General features: G+C 42.2%; 1 protein-coding gene across 3 annotated transcripts in view; it reads left to right on the top strand.

Moving 5' to 3' along the window:
• The first annotated feature begins 604 nt into the window (after positions 1 to 604).
• The window catches only part of ATP7B (ATPase copper transporting beta), a 40,085-nt gene continuing 18,720 nt past the window's right edge, over positions 605 to 21,969 (top strand). The window contains exons 1-8 of one of the 3 annotated variants that reach the window (XM_033142750.1): positions 605 to 623; positions 13,329 to 14,541; positions 15,830 to 16,078; positions 16,607 to 16,770; positions 17,106 to 17,267; positions 18,763 to 18,839; positions 19,104 to 19,278; positions 19,405 to 19,638. In XM_033142750.1, coding sequence (XP_032998641.1) covers positions 13,374 to 14,541; positions 15,830 to 16,078; positions 16,607 to 16,770; positions 17,106 to 17,267; positions 18,763 to 18,839; positions 19,104 to 19,278; positions 19,405 to 19,638 — 2,229 coding nt within the window. In that variant the 5' untranslated portion in view covers positions 605 to 623; positions 13,329 to 13,373. Of the gene's footprint in view, positions 624 to 5,024; positions 5,252 to 8,408; positions 9,236 to 13,328; positions 14,542 to 15,829; positions 16,079 to 16,606; positions 16,771 to 17,105; positions 17,268 to 18,762; positions 18,840 to 19,103; positions 19,279 to 19,404; positions 19,639 to 21,969 lie in introns of those variants that run through there. The other 2 variants (XM_033142749.1, XM_033142748.1) reach the window with 2 other exon arrangements.

Raw genomic sequence — 21,969 nt, 5'->3', positions numbered from 1 at the left:
TTCCCGCCGCAGAGAGGCGGAGTTAGGGATGGTGAAGTGTCTTGTCTCCGCTCGTCAGTGCTCACATTCAGATGAAATGGGGGTTCGGTTTTATTTTATGGCTCTATTGGACACTATATATCTCTGCTGGTTGCGCACGCTCTGCGCGCACCTGCAATTTTCATAGCTCTACGGGCTCCGCCCCCCCCCCCAGCGTGAGGCGGAAGCACGCGGGGTTTGATTGCCCCCATTAGACTACAATTCCCATCAGCCCCGGCGAAAGCGGCCGGCGGGCAGGTGTGACGGCATAAGGCTGGAGAGGAGGCCAATCGGAGCTCCCTACTAGAATGCCAATGAGCCAATGAGAGCTCGGAAGGAAATGCAGCCAATGGATGGCCAGAGGGGAGCCCCCGCGTGGCCAATCTGCGATGGATGCTAAAATTTAAAGGGAAATGTTAGGAGGGCGGGGAGCTGAGTCTCTGCCATTGGAGGCGATGGAACGAGCTCTGTATAATATGCATGTTTACATCGGATTAATTTTTTTACGTCTAAATTTTTCCCCCCATACCAGGTGCATTTGAAACGAAGTCTAGATTGAAATGCGAACCTGTTAAAGCTTCCACTTAATCTTAAAACTCAACTGGGTAGGTTGAAAGCCGGGAAAGTAATCAGCGGCGAAATATGTTGTCTTTATATTTGGAAACAGACTTTTATCAATGTGACACAAAGAAATTGGGTATTATGGGGTTCCTACAGGAGCCAGGGATTGCTATACTGACTCAGGGGCTAGGGCCAAGGAGATGCTGCGTTACTTCTCTATAGGCTTTGCCACTGAACCCACATGAGGAATCTTGTTACCTTACTGTTCTCTATTGTTTGTTTCCCCAGGGCTTTGTGATTTGTTGGGTCATAGTTTTCCTTTTGGGGATGGGGAGCGGAAGTGGAGCTTAGAAGAGTAAGGGGGGAAATTATTAATGACACTGCTAAGATTTTAAAATTTTGTTTTGTAAAGCAATCTTAGTGAGAACGTCTTTTTCTGGGGGTACTCAAGGCTATGCAGTATCAGCACATATTTTTTTTTGTAGAAGAAAAGCATGGCTGCTGACTTTTTGCAGTACTGTACAGTTTAAGGATTACTTTTGAAGTTCACATTGTAGCTTAGCTTAACATTAATGTTTTTATGCAATCTGTCAAAGTTTAGGCAGTGTAGTAGAGTGGTTCTCAAAGGGTGTGTGGCACACTACACTGGTGTAGCAGGAAAGGGTGGCAAGTGTGGCTGGAAGATTCAAGGACAAGTAAAGAAACATTTAACCAGGCAGAGGTCTTTCTGTGTAGTGGCACCCGCCCTGTGGAACTCCCTCCCATCAGATGTCGAGGAAATAAACAAACTATCTGACTTTTAGAAGACATCTGAAGGCAACCCTGTTTAGGGGAGTTTTTAATGTTTGATGTTTTATTGTGTTTTTAATATTCCGTTGGGAGCCACCCAGAGTAGCTGGGAAAACCCAGCCGGATGCGCAGGATATAAATAATAAATTATTATTATTATATATTTAAAGATTTCAGTGTAGCATCGTATAGTATCAAAACTACCTTTTGGATACAGGCAGTGACCATTTTGCATACGTGCAATTGACCTGCAGATCTTTTGGGACCCGGAAGAGGGTAGAATGGGGGTGGGGCGGATAAGTAAAGGTAGCAATGTGAAAAAATTCCTTTTCAGGATATACACAAAAGATGCCTGTGGTTGGCTACCGTTCTTTGAACTTTGGAGAAGAAGAGATAACACAGGAATCCTTAAATTTATCCCTTGTACATGAATTAAAGGGGAAATGGCACAAATGATTTTAAGCTTCGTTGGACCTAATTTCCATATTTTGACTAATATTTAGAATTTTGGGAAAGAGGACAAGTCCCCCCCATTTTATTTTTTGAATTACAGTATATACCATTTTAACTATTTAAATAGCACTGTTGAAGTACATAGTCCCCTCTCCCAAGTGGCTCACAGTAGATTTGGGAAACGAAGGAAAGGTGGTTGTTGGGAATGAAATGAGGAATGAACAGGGGAGAAATATGCAATTGTGTCGATAACACATTTTGACTTAATTACAATAATGTGTTGCTTTTCCCAAAGGTTACGTGGAAACTTGAAACTTTTCAGGAGGAACTTAGTCATATGGGGATGTTTTGGGGGTAGTTTTAGACAGAAGGAGCAATGAGAGGGAAGGGTGGAACCTTTTGTGGCAGTTGGAGACCTACAGACAGTTTTGAGTGGTGCAGCTTGACAATAAAAGCTTACAGGAAGGGATGTATTTCAATATAAGAGAGATAAGAATAGGGCAAGGTTGAGAAGGATTTTGAAGGTAAGAACATCTCTTGCAGATTTCCTTTGGGCTTTTGATAATGGTAAAATTCTCTTTTCAAAAATTCTTTGATTTATTATTGCTAAATTGAAAATGATGTATTTGAATCAGATTGACATGAGAAAAGGGGCCAACTTTCATTTAGGATAACTTTTGTAGCCCAGCTGGATTGCAAAAATCAGCACTCTACTCGGGGTCCATTAGGAAGGAAGTTCAGGGGATGGTTTCTGAGGTGTTGAGGGACTCCTGTGGTCCTAAGTGGAGAGGGAAGATAAGCGGCAGAGAGGTTTAGCTGGAGGTTCCTCATCTGACCTCTTGTGGTGTCACTTGGAAAGTGCAAGAAGGAATAACAACAATGCTGTTTTTTGTAACTTGAGATGTATACAGTAGCCTTCTGTAGAACTGGGTGTGTACATACTGTGCCACCACAACAGAATATAGTATAGTAATAAAAATAGAGCTTGCTCTCAGAAATTGTACTTTTTCTTAGTATAAAGGTAAAGGTAAAGGGACCTCTGACCATTAGGACCAGTCGTGTCCGACTCTGGAGTTGCGGCGCTCTTCTCGCTTTACAGGCCGAGGGAGCCGGCGTTTGTCCGCAAACAGTTTTTCTGGTTCATGTGGCCAGTATGACTAAGCTGCTTCTGGTGAACCAGAGCAGTGCATGGAAACGCCGTTTACCTTCCTGCCGGAGCGGTACCTATTTATCTACTTGCACTTTGATGTGCTTTCGAACTGCTAGGTGGGCAGGAGCTGGGATCGAGCAACAGGAGCTCACCCCGTCGCGGGGATTCAAACCACCGACCTTCTGAATGGCAAGCCCTAGGCTCTGTGGTTTCTATATAAATGTGTCATTTTTTTAGTTTTGCATTGTTGTGAGATGTAAATGAACTGCCTGTTCATGGTACAGTATAGTGTTTTTTTACAACAACTGTATTTACAACTTACATTTGCTGAGTGTTATTTTTACTTATTATTTTTTAAAGAACAGTTCAGTTGAACAACAAAAGAATAGAAAAGGGAGGGAGAAAGAAAATATATACTTATATACATATGCATATGTACAATTGTACTTAACTAATACATAGGTATTGTTATGTACATATATACTTAAATACTTATCTAATACATAGGCATTGTTATTATCCAAATGCAGTTTATTTTAAACTTATATTTTGTATTAATGCATTCCAAATATCATTATACTTCTCCATGCAAATTCTACGTTTGTAAGGCATCCATTCATAAGTTGCAAGTATAGTCATATATTCAAGCCATTGATTCAATGGAGCTGTACACTTAATCATTCCAGCGCATTAATATCAGTCTTTTGGACATAATAAGGGCACAAGGAATGCATTTACGTTGTCCGGTTGTCAAATTCCGTATTGCTTTAGGTATGTAGTTGAAAAGAGTATTTTCCTCTGAAATTTTTAACTTTTTCTGCACAGTCATAGTTATATAACCCACTAATTTCTCCCAGAACTTAATAAAGAAATAAGGATAATAAAAAGTCAGAAGAAAGAGAAATGAGAAAGCAATAAAGAAGACTTCTGATTCTCCACCTGTTAATTATGTATAAAAAGATTATTCAAACTATTTAAAGTGTTCACTCCAGAATCGTATCGGAATCCTGACTTAGTGTTGTGCTCAAATTAGGGGTCCTGTTTTTTGTTTTGTTTGTAAAGGTCTGATTCACATGTAACACTAAGCCATGGTTTTGTGCTATGTGGGTGAGTCTCAGTGAGTCTGAATGAAGAATCTTGCTCACAGCCTTCTCTTTTCCCACTTGTAGCTGCGCAGGCTCACATCTTTGCTTGGGTTTGCTGAGGCTCTTCTACATATCATATCACTAAAGCACATCCTTCACCACCCAACTGTTGCTATCAGTCCCAGCTAGTTCCCACTCCCCCTCTGCCTTACAGATAATATAAGGCAGCTGCTGTCTTTCTGTTTATATAAGAAGGCTTTACTTTCAGAAAAAAACATCTAGTCTGATCCTTGCAATGTAGGAATCCTGCCCACAGCCATCCGCGCGTGGACTTGAACCACCAACCTTCAAAGGGGCAGCTGTAGGCACAAAGGAAACCTAGGAAAAGCTGTCTCTGTGGAACTAAGTGCTGGCACGTGAAATCTTTTATTCAGTCATGAGAAATGTATGCAGTCAATTTCATGCACTAAACCTATTGGTAAGTAATAGATTAACTGGGCACAAGTACATTCATATGACCATCATGTGGTTTTTAATTACTGGTTGTAGAGTTGTGGGTTTTTGTTTCCCCCTCTTTCATATGCATGATGAAGTAGTGGAACTATAGAAGGGTGAGTGGCCCACTTCTGGAATGCATAGAAATATGTCAGACAAAAGAAGCTTTAGATTGCTGACATTCACGGTAAGTTTTCATATTTATAGACTACATTTGTAAGATGTTCTGCGTAGCACATTGATTGTATATTGTATCGTGAATAAGCTGTGGCATCTAAGAGGCTATTTACTTTGCAATTCTGAGTAGTTATTTGGCAGTAAGTCTTCTTACGCTCAGTGGGACTTCTTTATGAGTAAACATGCATAGGATTGGGCTCAAAAGTAGTTACTTAGAGTATTTCCTCTACAGTGATTGTGCTGGTCAAGAACAGACTGGCACAAGGGAATATATGTTAATGACTTAATATTACAAAAATGTCAATCAATATATGATTGGGCCAAGACAATACTGCGAGGAAGTGACTTTAATAACAAAATGTATATAAATATATTATGTCATCCTGTTTAGATTGGACCCGAAAGAATATAGTGAGGAAAGAATTGTAATTTATTCTGTTGAATCACAGTGTTCTGCTTTTCCTTCAAGAATCTCGGGCAACATTAGTGGGATTATTGCACTTTTCTCCTCATTTGAGGGAAGGTAAGTTGTGTGTGGCAGTGATTGACCCAAAGTTGCTTAGTGGGAATTAAAAACTCAGGGCTCCCTCATGCAATACTCTTGCATATTGTCTCTCTAGCGGGTTGCATGGTGTTGAGTTTGTAATACTGGGTGAGTTATGAGGAAAGGGGTCAAGTGAGCAATGTATTATGCCTCATCTACAAATGCATATACAAACATTATTGAGTGCTAGAATTGTAAGAGCCAGAATTGTGACACACGTATTAATTAGAGATGGATACTAAATTATTTGTTTTTCTCTCTACGGTCCTTGGTGAGCAAGGAATAAATATATTTCCAGTCTCTGTCACTTTTGCATATGTGTGCATCAGAACACCCAGGAAGTGTGAGAACTGTTCCAATCTTCACACGAGTCTGGGAAGTTTGGCTCAAATCAGTTTCATATCAGAATAAGCAAAAATCAAATTCCTTTTGCATGTCTAGTTTTAATGCAGCTGTAGCACAGTGGTGCTAGAATGTTTCCTGAACATTATTCTAAATTATAATTTATTTGGGGCTGGATCTTTGGTCAGGATTGATAGGAAAGGGGATTTAACGCTAATCTAGTCTGATTCTGGTTTCATTTTCTAAATGTATTGTAACTTTTGAGAGCCTCTGCGATAGGGCAGCATGAAAACAGAAAAAGGATGAAGCAGCTTCTTACAAAAAGAGCCGCTTGGGGGGCAATCTGAACCTTGGCTAGTGGCTACTCACCAGCAGAGCTTTATGGAACAGCAGTGCCACCAGCACATCCACAGACCTGCCATGCATGGCGAAAGATTTAGAGGGGCATGATAGTTGCTGTGCCAGCCCGCAACTGGTAGCGCTTTTGAGCCAGGATCAGGAACAGTGCAGTCACATGAGGCCAGTTTAACTGGGCTGACAGAATCCAATGAATTCAGGTCATCTCAGCCTGAACCTGAACATCCTGCCAAGGGACCTTCCGCTGGCAGCACTTCCATGCCCACATGTGGTGGGCGGAAAGGGAAGTTCCACACTCCCTCCCGGTGGCAGGAGCCTGGCAGAACGCCTGGTAGAACTGGGCGGAGGAACAGCTCTGCAAATCCAAGCCTTCCTTTGGCATAATTTAACAGGGTGGTGGATTGCTCCACCTCTCTGTTTTCAATCTTGATTCTATCTTGATTGGAAAGAGAAAACTAAATACTGTAATGTTTGCTACTTTTGTAATTAAAAAAAGGACACACCTACCAAACTCTAAACCATGGTTTATTTGATCCTCTGAACCTGGCTCAGTGACCAGACTTGGTCTGAAACTGGTTTATAAGCTTTGCTTTACATAAACCATGGCTTAGTTTTGCATGCAGACCCCCGCAAACTTCAAACAGTCAAGGGACCTGTAGGGAACTCGGGGAACTGGAACTCTGTGAGGGGAATAGGGGGACCCTAACAACTCTCATCAGCCTTAACAAACTCTTTGACTGTTTGAAGTGGTATCATAGTGCTTTTAATGTATAGTATGAACGTTCCCTTTGAGGTGTCCCAAGATCTTGTTGTTTTTGCTGCAACAGACTCTTCACTCAGCCGTTCCTCTGGATTAAAACATGGTGAACTAGCTGACCATGTTTCTGGGCTGGCAACCCAAATTGCCAAGAGGTGCATTGATTTTTATTGATTTTATAACTACCATCTTCTGAACCAGAGGTGGGAATCTTTTTTGATCCAGGGGGCCACATTCCCTTCCTGCTGATCTTCCAAGCACAGCATGCCAGCTCTGGGAAGGCCAAAATGGTGGATGAGGCCAAAGATGGCAGTGTGTGCTGGGCACCCCCAAAGCGTAGCCCCTTTCCACTCATTTGTGTTCCCTAAGCAGCATTTCTCTATGCAAAAGCAGGAATTGAGGCACTGAAAAATGCCTGCTAGACCTGTGACTCAGCCTAGTGAGGTTTTCCAGCAGGGGGGAGGATTAAATGTGCTCTTAGAGGAGAAGCTTCTCACCTTCCCTCAATTGTCTCCTGCAACATAGGAACACACCTGATCCTGTTCCCTTTGTGTGTGCCGTGTTAAGCAATTCTCCCTCCTCCACTTTTATTATTAAGCCTCGGGTTCAGATTGCAGTTCTATTGTTTAGGGCATTTTAAGATGTTTTCGCGTTGAGAGGAACCGAGAGGTTAGAAATGGGCAGGAGCCCTCAAGTTCAGCCAACTTCATTTGTGGTATAATAGGCATTAGTGTTGGGATGCGGGCTTGCTGATCAGAAGTTCGAATCCCCACGATGGGGTGAGCTCCCGTTGCTCAGTCCCTGCTCCTGACAACCAAGAAGTTCGAAAGCACATCATAGTGCAAGTAGATAAATAGGTACCACTCCGGCGGGAAGGTAAACGGTGTTTCCGTGCGCTGCTCTGGTTCACCAGAATTGGCTTAGTCATGCTGGCCACATGACCTGGAAGCTGCACGCCGGCTCCCTCGGCCAGTAAAGCAAGATGAGCACCGCAAGAGGCATTAGTGTTGCTTACAGTTATGTCTGGAAATACTTTAGGCTGTAGAAGGGAGCGGGGGGGGGGGGTTGTTACTACACTCAGTATGGTTTGTCTCTGCTACTGGCATCCTGCCTTGCAGGTTAGCCTGAGAGCCAGCGTGGAAAGTTGGGTTCAAATCGCTGCTCAGCCACAAATCTTAATGGGCAACCTTGCTCTAGTCACTTTTCCCCTCTCCCAATCTAGCCTACCTCGCAGGGGTATTGTGATGGCAGAGGGAAAGGAGTTCTAAAGACCCTTGACGCCATGCCTAGCCCCAAAAGAAAGTCGTAGAGGGCACTAAGAAGCGATTGTATGCCCGAGGGAGGGGGAAATAATACTGTAGTGGGGTGTACACAACTTCTGCTTCCCCCGCCTACTGAAAGGAATTTTGCTACCGCAGGGCAAGGCTAGCAAGACTTGTCAGGTCAGAATTTGGAAGTCAGGGTAGTAGAGTTCAGATGCTGCTGAGGCAGGAACTGCTTTTGAGAAGGAAAAGAGCCAAATGTGTTCTGTAATGTGGTTTTACTTGATGATCTTAACACGTTAGATCGGGATGTATCGCCTTCAAGGTCAGCAGTGACTGCTGAATCTAGCTGTAACAAGGTACATATTTATTATTCCAGCCAGCCACAGAGTTGTTGGCTTCAGCAGAATACATGTAGAAGAGTCCTTGTTTTCAGCGAAACATTTTCTATTCTTCTGGGTTTGGCAGCAGGCCTAGGAGCTGCTGTTTTCAGTGTGTTCTCCTTAGCGCTGCTCTTGAATAACAAAGCCCACAGGTCACCCTCCTTCCCACGTTTAAAAAACGTGTTGTCTGTAAATGGATTCTCAGTGTTTTGAGCAAGCGGTTGATTGAAGAAGGATGAAAGCTTGGATGGCAGAGTTAATTATACACTGGGTTGCCTCACACAGGCCATATTTGACAAGCTTGTGAAAGGCAGCCTTGACTGAGGACACCGGAGAGCCGTGTGCAAACAATTATAACAGCACCCAGCGCCGTTTGTCATTGCATGCCAAGGCTGACAATGGGTGGGGAATATTTAAACCTGTTTGCAAATGTATAAAGCCAAGCACAGCCCACTGCTACAGGTTACTGAAAAGACGAGGAGGAGGTAAAACAACTCTCTAGCAATACAGATTTTGCTATCCTGGTATAGAGATGGTAGGAGGGGGGTTGTCGCAGCAGCAAACCAGATAGCACTTCTTTCCCGTTTGGCTTTTCCAGCGTACAAAACCTCCTATGGTAATGGAAAATAAAATAAAAGAGATGTCTTTGAGAGAGGGCCAATCTTCCCTTGCAACTTTAAGTCACAAAAACATTACTCTGGTGCGCTTCTGCAAACAGCAGTCTCCCAGAAAGCTTTCCGCGCTGGAAGATGACGAGCATTGCAGGCCAGGAGGCCTTGTGAAAACTAGAAGTCTGGCTCAGGAAGCGGAGGATATTCCCTACAGTGTCTTGACAGAAGTGGTAGACAGCACTGACAGACAGGTCAGTTTAATAAGATAGAGGGGATGCAAACTAAAACTTTTGGATGGGTGGGGTGTCTTTGTTTGTGAGAAATTAAAGCTCTAGTCCTATGCCCACTTACCTGGAAGTAAATTGGAGACTACATCATTAGTTACCATAATCCTTTTTCTTTGTCCGCCAGGAAGTAAAATGTACCCCCTTTTGAAAGCAAATTACCTAAAGAGGTAAATAATCTCCATCAATCAATGGTTTATAAATTGTTTGCTTTAGTAGCTACCATTGGGCATCAATTTGTGGGCAGCATAGTAGTTGAAAATAATAGTAATTTGGAAAGGTAAACTATCATAATTATAGATAAGCTGCTTATTGAAAACTGATTCTAGCAATAGTGCTTAACAAACAGGCTGCAGACATTTCAGCAATTCCTGCTTTTCAATAGATTTATAGATGTGACTTCAGTACTTTGGGTTATACTTTAAATAGAGGTCCTTTTTTAGCTTTGTATATCTTAAGTGTAGATACTCTATGATTTGTCACAGAGAAACTCAACTTGAAATAATCTTAAATTTAAATGATACCACTGAGTTTGTAAAAAGATCATTTGCCAAAGCAAGTTAGTTTCCTGCGTATTTATAATACACATGTGCCATTGAGATAGGGCATAAAAGCTTTTGTCGTGACACAGATAGCTATTTCACATTCTGTAGGGCTTACTACCAGGTAAGTGAGGTTAGGATTGTAGCCTTAGTTCAGAGTAAACATCCATATGACTGTGCTTTGTTCACACTTAATTAGTACAGTATCTGGATTATGTTGTTAAAACCTAGCTTTTTGGATGTGCTGTTTTCAAAATTGTATGGTGAACAAGAACCATGCTACATATGTTGAAGGCTGACATGCATCATCAAGTCAGATTTACCAACATGTGACATGCAAAATTCTTGCTGTGCTGTATTTCTTAAGTCTGCAGTCCTAGCCCCACTGACCTTGGAATAAGCCCCACTGAATCCAGTAGAACTTACTTCTGAGCAGATATGGTTAGGATTGTGTTAGAAGCTGTTTAATATACCCTGTAAACCTTTTGAGCTTTTGGAGAGCCCTGTGCATACAATTCGTGTTAACAGGCTATAGAAAAATAGTTAGCAAACTTCAGAGACAGAGGCTGCATTCACATCTCATTTTGTACACTATAAACCATACACTTTACTACTCCTTGTTTGCGCTGGGAATAAACAAACCACCACCCCTAGCTTAGTGCTTCGTCTGCATCAGTGGTCTGTTTCGCTCACGCCATATTTAGTAAGCCAGAAACAAAACCATTTCACTTTGGAGTGCAAAAACCCTGGTTTGGGCTTAATGCTAATAATTGTGGTTTGTTTGGTCAGCCATCTTACATCGTTGTGTGGATGCAGCCAGACAATGAAAACAGACAAAGTTGATAGTAGGGTGGTGGCAGGATGAACAGAAACTGCTTTCTGACAAGACACAACACAGTGCATTTTTGTTCAACTAGGCAGAATCCAGTGGCATATGCTGTTCACCTTTGTTTGCAATGGCAGACAGAGGCTGCAAATAGAGGCAATGTATGGGGTGGTGTCTACGAGTTGCTGACATTTTCTCCAAGGCATGAGGAAAGCATCTATGCTTAGGAGCAAAAGAGCATTTGTGGGTAAAGGGGTTACTACCCAACTTCTCTCAGGCAAGGTCTGGATATGAGAGTTTTCAAATACAACTTGTTAAGCGGTGACTGTGTTTCTCTTAAAACTGTGTTTGTAATGTGTCTTGTTTAGTATGCTCTGAGAACAAGAAGACTTGTAAAGATACTAAGAGCAGAGACTAATTTGAATAATATAATAAAAATTGGGAGACATACAGCCCACGCCTAAGCATGTTTACTCAGTGAGTTCAGTGGAACTTCCTAGTTAGCTTGCTTAGGACTGTAACTTTAGAAAAATTAAATATTTAAATATTTAACTTTGTGGGTATACATTTAAATCTTGGGAAACTCAGGATCCAGCAGTGAATGCTGAGTTACTGCTGCAGGATGTCACTATCAAAATTCAAGAAAGGCTATCAGGTTGGCATGGAATGACGTAGGAATTCAGAATGTTTAGAACGGATAAAAGAATTTAACGTAACTAAAGATAGTAAAATGTTTACCTAGCTGTAAACACACCTGTAGAGGTGTGTATGCTGTTGATTTTAAATGGTGTAGTACCTTGGTAGGTCACTTGTTGCAATTGGACAGCAACTACAAGGGTGTTTACTTGTTCATTTTTAAAATTATTTTTTAAATGAAAGGAAGGTTTGGAAAGAAAAAGACGTTATGGGTTGTATCCACCTAAGTCTTAGAGTAGACCCATTGAAATAAATGGATTTGGGTTACTGCATTTACTCGGATGTCGTGCACACCTTTTTTTGGCCAAATTATGTCACAAAAATTAGGATGGCGCATTTACATTCACCAGCAAATACTTTTTTGGATTGAAGGTTTTGAAAATTGAGGTGTGCATTAGATTCGATGGCTCATTAAATTCACTTAAATAAGGTAGTTATGATTAACTTTAATCCATTGATTTCCATGTGTTTACTCGGAGTATGACTTAAGCCAGATTCCCTACAGTTGAAATCCAGAAGACAGTGGCAAGAACGGTTAACAAACTGATGAGGACTTAAGCCTTGCCTGTGTTAGTTTGTTAGGCTAAGGACTAAAAGTCTCCCTGGAAGAGAATTGCTGGTAGCTCCCAATATGAAACATCTCTGGGTTCGTATACTACTCTTGTTTAATGCTCTGTTTAAAATGCAAGGTAAAGGGACCCCTGACCGTTAGGTCCAGTCGCGGACGACTCTGGGGTTGCGGTGCTCATCTTGCTTTACTGACCAAGGAAGCCAGCGTACAGCTTCTGGGTCATGTGGCCAGCATGACTAAGCCACTTCTGGTGAACCAGAGCAGCGCACGGAAACACCGTTTACCTTCCCACTGGAGCGGTACCTATTTATCTACTTGCACTTTGACATGCTTTCGAACTGCTAGGTTGGCAGGAGCTGGGACTGAGCAACGGGAGCTCACCCTGTTGCGGGGATTCGAACCGCTGACCTTCTGATCGGCAAGCCCTAGGCTCTGTGGTTTAGACCACAGCGCCACCCGCGTCCCTATTTAAAATGCAAACAAACAGCTAAATTCACAGCTGTCAGCCTTAAGGCTTATAGGTTATCTAGAGATGACAAATCTAAGGGGGGAATAGCAAATGTAAAAAAAAAAAAGATGAAAACTATTATTATGGCCCTGTTTTATCTGTTAATATGTCACATACAATATGTCGGAAGAGGTAAGATTTCCTGGTGAGGTCATTTATGTCATTGTGCAGAGATGGGGTGCGTGCAGATTGCTCAAGGCCACGTAGCAAATCCATGGCTGTATTAGGGCTTTAATCTGGGTTCCGTAACTGAACATTCACCCCTTCCTTACCAGCGCTAATGGGTTTAACTAAGAGTTTCCAATTAACTAAGTGTAATTCCTCAGCCCCCTAAAGTGTCCATCAATGCCCTAGCACAGATGGGCATCATGTGTGGAATGAGAGAGCAAAATAATAGACACGATCCCAATTTGGAGGACTCCATATCCCTCTGTTTGGTATATTTATGTTTACAGTGTCAAAATTGTTAGGAACTAATTCTGCCTATATAGAATAGTACAGTCAAACATCGGATCCCAAACACCTCAATTCTGGAACGTTTCAGCTCCCGAACGCTGAAAACCCAGAAGCAGTGCTTTTTTCCTGGGGATAGGCAGAGGTACGCATGCCCCTAAACATTTTGTGAATCTAAATTTGGCCTCATTGAGGGGCAGTATTTCAATCTAAGTAGGAAAATGAGGGGGGAAAGCACTGCCCGGAAGTAAATGCTCTGGTTTTCAAATGTTTTTCAGAAGCCGAATGTCTGACGCGGCTTCTGCTTGAGTGCAGGAAGCTCCTACAACCAATCAGAAGCTGTGCCTTGGTTGTCGAACATTTTGGAAGCTGAATGGGCTTCCGGAACTGAGGTTTGACTGTATACATCAAAGTAAACACCACAGTACATTATTTTTGCTTTTGTTTTCCTCTGTAAACTTCAGGCTGTACCTGGGTACACTTCACCTGCCCATATATCGGCATCAGCAATGAAGCACAAGTTTGCATTTGACAACACTAGCTTTGTGGAGGACTTGGACCATTTACCCCCTCCTCATTCTCAAGTGAATGCTATTACCGTCAGTATTTTGGGTATGACTTGCCAAGCCTGTGTACATTCCATAGAAGGCAGAATATCCAAGGTAAAAGGAATTGTAAACATCAAGGTGTCTCTTAAGGAAAGTAATGCTGTGGTCAAATATTTGGAACTGGAAATAAGTCCCCATCAGATCTGCCAAGAAATCAAGGACATGGGATTTGAATGCAGCATTGCAGATACAACGCAGTCTTCGGGGCAATGGACCGATGAAGATTTAGTTAAGATCAAAATAGAAGGCATGACCTGTCAGTCTTGTGTTAGCACCATTGAAGAAAAGATTGGGAAACTACATGGGGTGAAGAAGATCAAAGTGACCCTCAGCAGCCAGGAAGCCACCATTGCTTATCATCCATTTATCATTAAGCCTGATGAACTAAAAAATAACATAGACAGCCTGGGATATGAAAGCACAATTAAGCATAAACAAGCCCCGTTGAAACTTGGCATGATTGATGCAGAACGTTTACAGCAGATAAATACAAGAATGCCTGCTGATAGAGAGACAATAGAAAACAATGGGACCAGTGCATCTGTTGTAGAGTTCGGTGTGGAGGGGATGCACTGCAAATCCTGCACCAACATCATTGAAAGTTCAGTCTCGGACTTGCCTGGTGTCCAGCGTATTAAAGTGTCATTGGAACAGAAAAATGCTCTTGTGTGGTTTGACCAGAATCTGATCACTCCATCCTCACTGCAGCAAGCTATCGAAGCCCTTCCCCCTGGTAACTTTAAAGTCTCCTTTTCCAGTGAAGTTGAGGACCACAACGGACCGCTTACCTTAAGGACGCCATCATCTTTGCCTTGTATCTCTAGCAACCCTCCTCACGTAGAGCTGCAAAGTGAATCTTGTACAACTGTGATTAGGATTGATGGAATGACTTGCAATTCCTGTGTAAAATCCATTGAGAATGCCATATCGCAAAGAAAAGGGGTCGGACATATATCTGTGTCTTTAACTGAAGGCACTGCAATTATACACTACAGTTTGATGATAACAAACTCTGAAGAACTCAGATGTGCTATAGAAGACATGGGATTTGATGCTTCTGTCTTAACAGGTACAAACCAGTTTTTCCTGTAATGGAGACTTCCTCATTGCAAAGGATCTTGTCACCTCCATAACAGTACTAGCATCTAGGGATGGGCAAAAGTGTCAGTTTTGGTTTCTCTCAGTTTCGCATTTTTCAAAATCCGAAATTGACTTATCCACATATCCACACCAGTTTGCAATTAAAAACCACAACTCATTTATTAGCAACTTGGTGTGAATGTCTCTTAGTATATACAGGTGAAACTCAAAAAAATTAGAATATCGTGGAAAGGTTCATTTCTTTCAGTAATTCAACTTAAAAGGTGAAACTAATATATGAGATAGACTCATGACATGCAAAGTGAGATATGTCAAGCCTTTATTTGTTATAATTGTGATGATTATGGCGTACAGCTGATGAGAACCCCAAATTAACAATTTCAACTTTGGGGTTTTCATCAGCTGTATGCCATAATCAACACAATTATAACAAACAAAGGCTTGACATATCTCGCTTTGCATGTCATGAGTCTATCTCATATATTAAACTCCAGTAGCTAATGAAAACAGTTGCTTACATAGATGGACTTTTCCACGATATTCTAATTTTTCGAGTTTCACCTGTACTTTTGAATGGAATTTGGCCTAATAAGGACATTTTTCAAAGCTTGTTTTTCTAATATTTATTTTTAGAAATAAAATGCATTTTTATATGTTATTGTTACTGAAGTGTCATATTATGCACACTTTCCCTTAATATATGCATTTTATTTACTACTACTACTAATAATAATAATAATAATAATTGTATACTGCCCTATACCCGCATGTCTCATTTCATGACTAGAGAACTGTACTGCAAAATTTGGAGAAGCTCAAATTTCTGGGATGGGTGTGTTTAGGTTCACTTAGTGTTCTGGGAAGTGCAAATTATGTAGATTCACCTTTAAATGTGAACTGAATTGAATTTCTACCCCATCCCTACTAACGACTGATCAACAAACTGTGTACAAGCTGTGTACTGTCTTGCTTAAACATATTGCAGTTTAGTTTATAAGTTATAAGCAGCATTTCTCTGGAGTTCTGCCTAGTCCTCAGTAGCTGTTTGACTGCTTGGCTTTGGAATCACGAAACACCCTGATGTGCTTGGTCTTGATCCTTTTAAGATTTGGGATACAATACATAGGCGCAGCCTAGGAGAAAATACCAAACCTGTAAATGAAGTGTAGCATGTTGGGTCAACATTGTATATCAGTAAAATAGTTCCATGGGTGCTGTTGCTGTGATGAATGCAATTTCTGATGTTCTTATTCAAGATACCACCAACGGGAGACCTGCTGCTGTTGGAAGTATGGAGACCAGCACGCTGGCCTCTGCTTCTTTGAGAAGTGAAGCTCTTTCAGAGTTGCCATGTGGAGACGTTTTGCCACAGAAAAGCAACTTGTATAATGACCCTCCAAAGCCATCCACAACAGGAAAAACCGATAAATGTTTCATGCAGGTCACAGGCATGACTTGTGCATCATGTGTATCAAGCATCGAGAAGAATCTGCAAAAAGAAGATGGTAAAATAGCTAATACGTAATATGTTTGTTCTTTTAGTATCGTCTTCAGGTGTGTTGAGCCTGTGGCTTTCAACTGCTGCTGGCTATCTGGATTGTTTGCTGCAGATCTGGGATCATAGGAGGTGGATTAGCATCCTGCTCCTGAATGGGACTATCTCATTCTATTGGAGTAAATATAGTCTCATTTTTACATTGCTTAGCCTCGCTCATAAATATATATTCTTTGAAGTGAGGACCATTTATTTCAGATGGGCACGCTTCCAAGTAAAGGGATCTAAAATAGTAGTTAAAACATCTGTTTAACAGTAAGAACTGCGTACTGCTCTCATTGGTTGTGGGTGACTCATAAATTCTTCTTCTTATTTAGTCCATTTATAGATGGCTTACTATTCACAGATCTCAGAAGTGGTTAACAATCTGGAAAATCAAAACTCCTAATCAAAATACATAACTAATACAGTAAGCACAAATTCAGATGATTTTCATGAAGAGAAATCCACATGCATGAATGCAGTTCTCTCACTACAGGAATAGTTTCTGTGCTTGTTGCCTTGATGGCAGGAAAAGTTGAAGTAAAATATAAGCCGGACAGAATTCAGCCCCTTGAAATAGCCCAGCTGATTGAGAACCTCGGTTTTGGAGCTTCAATCATGGAAGACTATCCTGGTGCAGATGGCAATATAGATCTTAAGGTGAGATTCACAAAAGTATATGCTTGTTTGACCAAACATTTTCTCTGCCTCTAACACATCTCAATCTTGTTCTTATTGGGTGTTCGGTTGCTAGAGGCCTTTTCTGTGGTCAGAAAGTTGGCATCTTGATAGATATTTGCCTCCACTGCAGCAGCTTTACATTTTGAGCAGTTTCTGCTTCCTGATCGTTGGGATATTCTGGCTGGGTTTTATGGGAGTTGGAATCCACAACATCTGGAGGGCGCCATTTAGCTGTCCCTGGACTAGGTGGACCAATGGTCTGGTGGTTTATAAGGTAAATTCCCATGTTAACACTAACTGCAGTTCTCTTTCAGGTCCTAGGGATGACCTGTGCTTCATGTGTTCATAACATTGAATCCAAACTTACCAAAACGCCTGGCATTCTTTATGCATCTGTAGTACTGGCTACTTCCAAAGCTCACATCCGCTTTGACCCGGAAGTTGTTGGTCCTCGAGATGTTATAAAGATTATTGAGGTAAGCTGTTAAAACATGTTGTTGTTGTTGTTGTTGTTGTTGTTGTTGTTGTTGTTAAAAAAAGCCCAACTGCATTTGCCATTGCTTTAGGAGCTAGGGGTCATTATCAGTAAGGTGGGTGTTGCAAGTTTTGTGCCAGCCAGGCTGCTAGTTGTGTTTACTGATTAGTAAACTTTCACACTAGACACATGGCTGCAGGCTATCATCCTTTTTCAGGGAAATAGCAGGCTGCAAAACAAATGTGAAAACGATCACAGGGATGATGTTGAACATTCCTCAAACTCCTGTAAAGCAAAGCATCAATTTATGAAAGTGCTTCTTGAGATCTTGTCTTATTAGCACATTGAAGTTTACTGTAATGGTTGTTGAGAGTAGAGCTTTATAGGAAGCCTAACGCAACTTGCCAATCGGTAGCTTAGCAAAAAGTCTGATTTTTTAAAAATTTAAGGATGATCAACCCCAGTTCTACAGCTACTGTAGGAAAAATGAGGATAACAAAAAAGTCTGTACAGTGAAGCACTGTCGGGAGAATCATTCTGGATCATGGGAGAACAATAATGTTCTTCAAGGAGAGAATTTCTTTTTTTAAAGGTAGACTTTTCTAGCATGTTGGTTTCCTTGTTTACTGTGGAATTCCAAAAACAATAAAGGAATAACACTTTTAATTTTGAATCAGTCTATAGATAGAAGCTGTGTGAAGCCACTTTATAAGGAAAATTTAAGCTATGAGATTAAAATGAAGACAGGAGAAGAAATACAAAAATGAGGGACAGTAGTACTAAATTCCTTTATAGTGTTATTTGAAATAATTAAGGTGGTAACATACTGGTGGTATTTGATAGTTTTTAGTGTATTTTTATTTTTGACGTGCACGTATCAACAAAATAGAAAATTTACTAGAATAACAAGAAAAATTAAGAGGATCAGTCATGTTGCATTTTAAAAGTACAGCACATTTCCTGTCAACTGTTATTTTTTAATATCTATCTTCTTTTCAACTCTTCTTCTTCTTCATTCATGTAAACATTTAAATTATACCCCTGAGTTTTCCTGTGGAAGTCTGGGGTTTTCTTGCAACAGTGTTGTATAGATTTTTGGCTAAGGTTCCCTTGTCTGTGAAGGATCTTTGAGTAAATATTCAAAAACCATTAAAGGTCTGGTTGTTTCAGTTATATTTTCAGGAATGGTGATAAAATGCATAATGGGATGTAATTGGATCCAATTAGTGTTTGTTTTCTCCAATTTTCCTTTTATTTGGGTTCCAGTTAGTATTTGATACTAGTGAAAAAATAGCAAAACCAGCTGTTTTCAGATTTTGGAAAGTATACGAATCAGAGCTACATATCAGGAAGTGGTTCTAAAATCTGAAAACCCAGAGTTTGGGTGCTTGAAAAATAATAGAGCAGTGTTTTAGTGTTATGTAACCAGCAGTATTTCATTTGAGCTATTTTTATTTCATATTTATTTTTATACTATTTCTTTCTTTTTTGTAAAGGGGATCGGTTTTCATGCATCTTTGGCTAAAAGGGATCCAAAGGATCATAACTTGGATCACAAAGAAGAGATCCGACAGTAAGTATAGCTACATATATGAAAGGGTGTGGTTGATAGATATGGATGGCAACACAAGAATTCCCAATGTAGGTAACTGAGTATCTGTGGTAGGTGAAAATTGTGAGTGTTCATATTTTTGTGGACTCAGAAATCTATATTTGGGGTTCAGTGGTTCCTCAGCTGGCACTGCTATCAGCAGAACCAGGCCTTGTACAATATTTGCCTATTTAGTTACCAGGGAAATTTGACGACTCTAATACTGTGGATTCCCTGCCTTTTCAGATGGAGGAAATCGTTCTTGTGCAGCCTGGTATTTGGTATCCCTGTCTTGATCTTAATGATTTACATGCTAATACCTGATGGCCAGCAGCATGGATCAATGGCTCTGGAGCAAAATGTGATCCCTGGATTATCTATTCTCAACCTCCTTTTCTTTCTCCTTTGCACTTTGGTTCAGGTACATTTCAAGAATATTTCCTTTCTTTTTAATCTCCCATTACACAGTTGGATATTTACACAGAGGACGAAAGGCTTGATCAAGCCAGCAAAAGTGTTACAAAAACAGGTGGTTTTCTTTTGACAGTTCTTCGGCGGATGGTACTTCTATGTCCAAGCCTACAAGTCCCTTAAGCACAGGATGGCCAATATGGACGTCCTGATAGTGCTGGCTACGTCTATCGCTTACATCTACTCGTGCGTCATTCTGATGGTTGCCATAGGTGAAAAGGCAGAGCAAAGCCCCATCACCTTTTTCGACACCCCTCCAATGCTGTTTGTGTTCATATCTCTTGGACGGTGGCTGGAGCACATAGCAAAGGTAACGTATATTAAGGCTCAGTCCTAGAGGGGACCCGACCAGAAGCAACGTGCTGAGTGAGGTGGCACCACCATGCTAGCTTCCGAGCAGATTCGTCGCTGTTGCTTGCTGGGAGGGAGGGAGGGAGGGAGAGGCAGTGCTGTCAAGTATCCCGTTTTCCCCGGGATTCTCCCTTATTTTAAGCACTTTCCCGCTGCTCTCCCTTATTTTTTATTTCCCTTAAATTTCCCGTTTTTAATGGAAGCAGCTCCTCCCCTGCTGGCCAGGGACTGGGTGGGAAGACCTCGCCTACTTGGAGAGAAAAGCCTCAGCCCTCAAAGCAAGTGGGAGCCGTTTCCCGTGCTTACAGGGGGGTGTATTCCTCCCCCTGCATCAGCCCCTATCTGTTGCCGCCGAGCCCCTCAGCCGGGCAATAGGGTTAGCTGGCGGGCGGAGCCTGGCTGCCTTTGAGCAGCTGCTGCTTCCTGTCCTGTTTTGATGGGATCAGACAAGAAGGCGATGGGGCTCCATCGCGTGGAGCACATGGCTGCCCTCCTCTTTGCTGGCTGCCCTCCTCTTTGCTCCGCTCCGAGCCCGAGCCCGCTTGGAGTTTACATTGCTGCTCCACCCACTTTTGCTTCTGGCTCTGCCCACCACTGCCATGTGACTGTCCCTGGGATAGGTGAGACTGCTGATCCCTTATTTTCAAATCCGAAACTTGACAGCTATGGGGAGATGGTGAGGCACAGAAAGGTCAGCATGGTGCAGATGTACTAGTGCAGACATGGTCAACCATCGACAGGTAGATCCCCGGGGTGCTCCCGGTGAATTGCGGGATTCAGAAAGGTGATCGCCTATGTGGTCCTGATTGATCGTGCAGCGCCATTGTCGCTGACGCTGCCACAAATCCCTGCGTCGGTAGCATAGTACTGTGTACAACAACTCTGGGGCACTCCACCCCAAAAAAGCTCACCAACTTTGGGAATCCCTCCCCCCCGGCAAAAAAAAGATCACTGCCAGTTTTATTATACTGGGAGTAGATCATAGTCTCTAGAAAGCTGGACATGCCTGCACAGAGGCCAACCAGAGAATAATTAGAAGCAAAGCAGCTAGTAAGCTTGATCTTTATTGTTCCGTTGCAACAGGGTTGACCTCCCCACACACAGGAGAGCGGGGGAGGGACCCAGAGCCATGCGTGCAAGCACTTATAAAGACATTTCAAAAATCCCCCCTTGGAGTCCAGCCCCACCCCCAGAAACCTCACACATACATCACAGAAGGGGTGTAGCCCAAGACCACCACCACCACCCCCATGCCTCATGCCTACATCACCAAAAAGGTGGTCTCCAACAAATTTCAACAGAAATCTGAGAAGTTTGTTTTTCTCCTGCTTGTCAATTTATATGATAATGTCTTATCTAATTGCCTTTCCTGGGTAGCCAGGCCAATCCTTTGAGATGGTAATCACTCACCCCCCCCCTTCCTTGCAGAGACCCATTTGGTAAACATTTGGTCAGTTTTGAGAGTCAAAATGGTGTCAAGCCTGTCTTCCTGTTCTGCTTCAGACATGGCCTATTCGTGCACATGTTTACTTGGTACACTAATGAACAATTAAATATATATATATATAAAACCTTAATATTCTTACAACAAAACATAACCCTGAAAGATCCCCCTCTAGCCTTTCTTTGGAAACCAAGTTGAGTAGGATTTCATGACTTCCCCAGGTTAAGTATGCCTGCATTCAGTGGCGGAGTTTCATGCTCCGGCACCAAGGGGCGGAGAGCGGGTGGGGGCGGGGTTGGCGTGCGTCCCAGGAGCGTGGCACGGCGTCCTGGGGGTGTGGCACGCCACCTGCGGGGGTGGGGCAGGATCGCACTGCCGGGGGCGTGCGCTCCCCCCGCACTCCTCTTCCTCCGCTAGTGCCTGCATCAGTAATTTACAAGAGTGAACATTAAGTTTAAGCAACTACCTTGGTAACATGTGAGAGTTAGTACAGAAGGAACGATTGGTCTTACCTGAATGGTAGATGTGATAGGTTGCTGGTGACCTGGATGGGTTCGGTACCATCTCTCATCACGTGACGGGGGCAGAGGAGCAAAGAACTCTGGGAGGCAGGCGCAGTCCCCTCAGATCCTGCTTGCAGATTTCCCACAGTCATCTGGTTGGTCACTGAGAGAACAGGATTTTGGACTACACTGCCCACTGACCTGATCCATCAGGATGTTCTTATGTTTTTGTTTGGATTCTAGAGCAGGGAACAAAAGGCCAAAACGTTACAGCAATAAAACTCAAGAAGCGCACCAGTACCCGTAGATAACTGGGCATTTCTATCTTTCAAAAGCAAGCATA

The sequence above is a fragment of the Lacerta agilis genome, chromosome 3, assembly GCF_009819535.1.
Source record: "Lacerta agilis isolate rLacAgi1 chromosome 3, rLacAgi1.pri, whole genome shotgun sequence".
NCBI lineage: Eukaryota > Metazoa > Chordata > Lepidosauria > Squamata > Lacertidae > Lacerta > Lacerta agilis.
The sequence above is the reverse complement of the archived record's forward strand: the minus strand, read 5'-3'. Positions and strand labels throughout refer to the sequence as shown.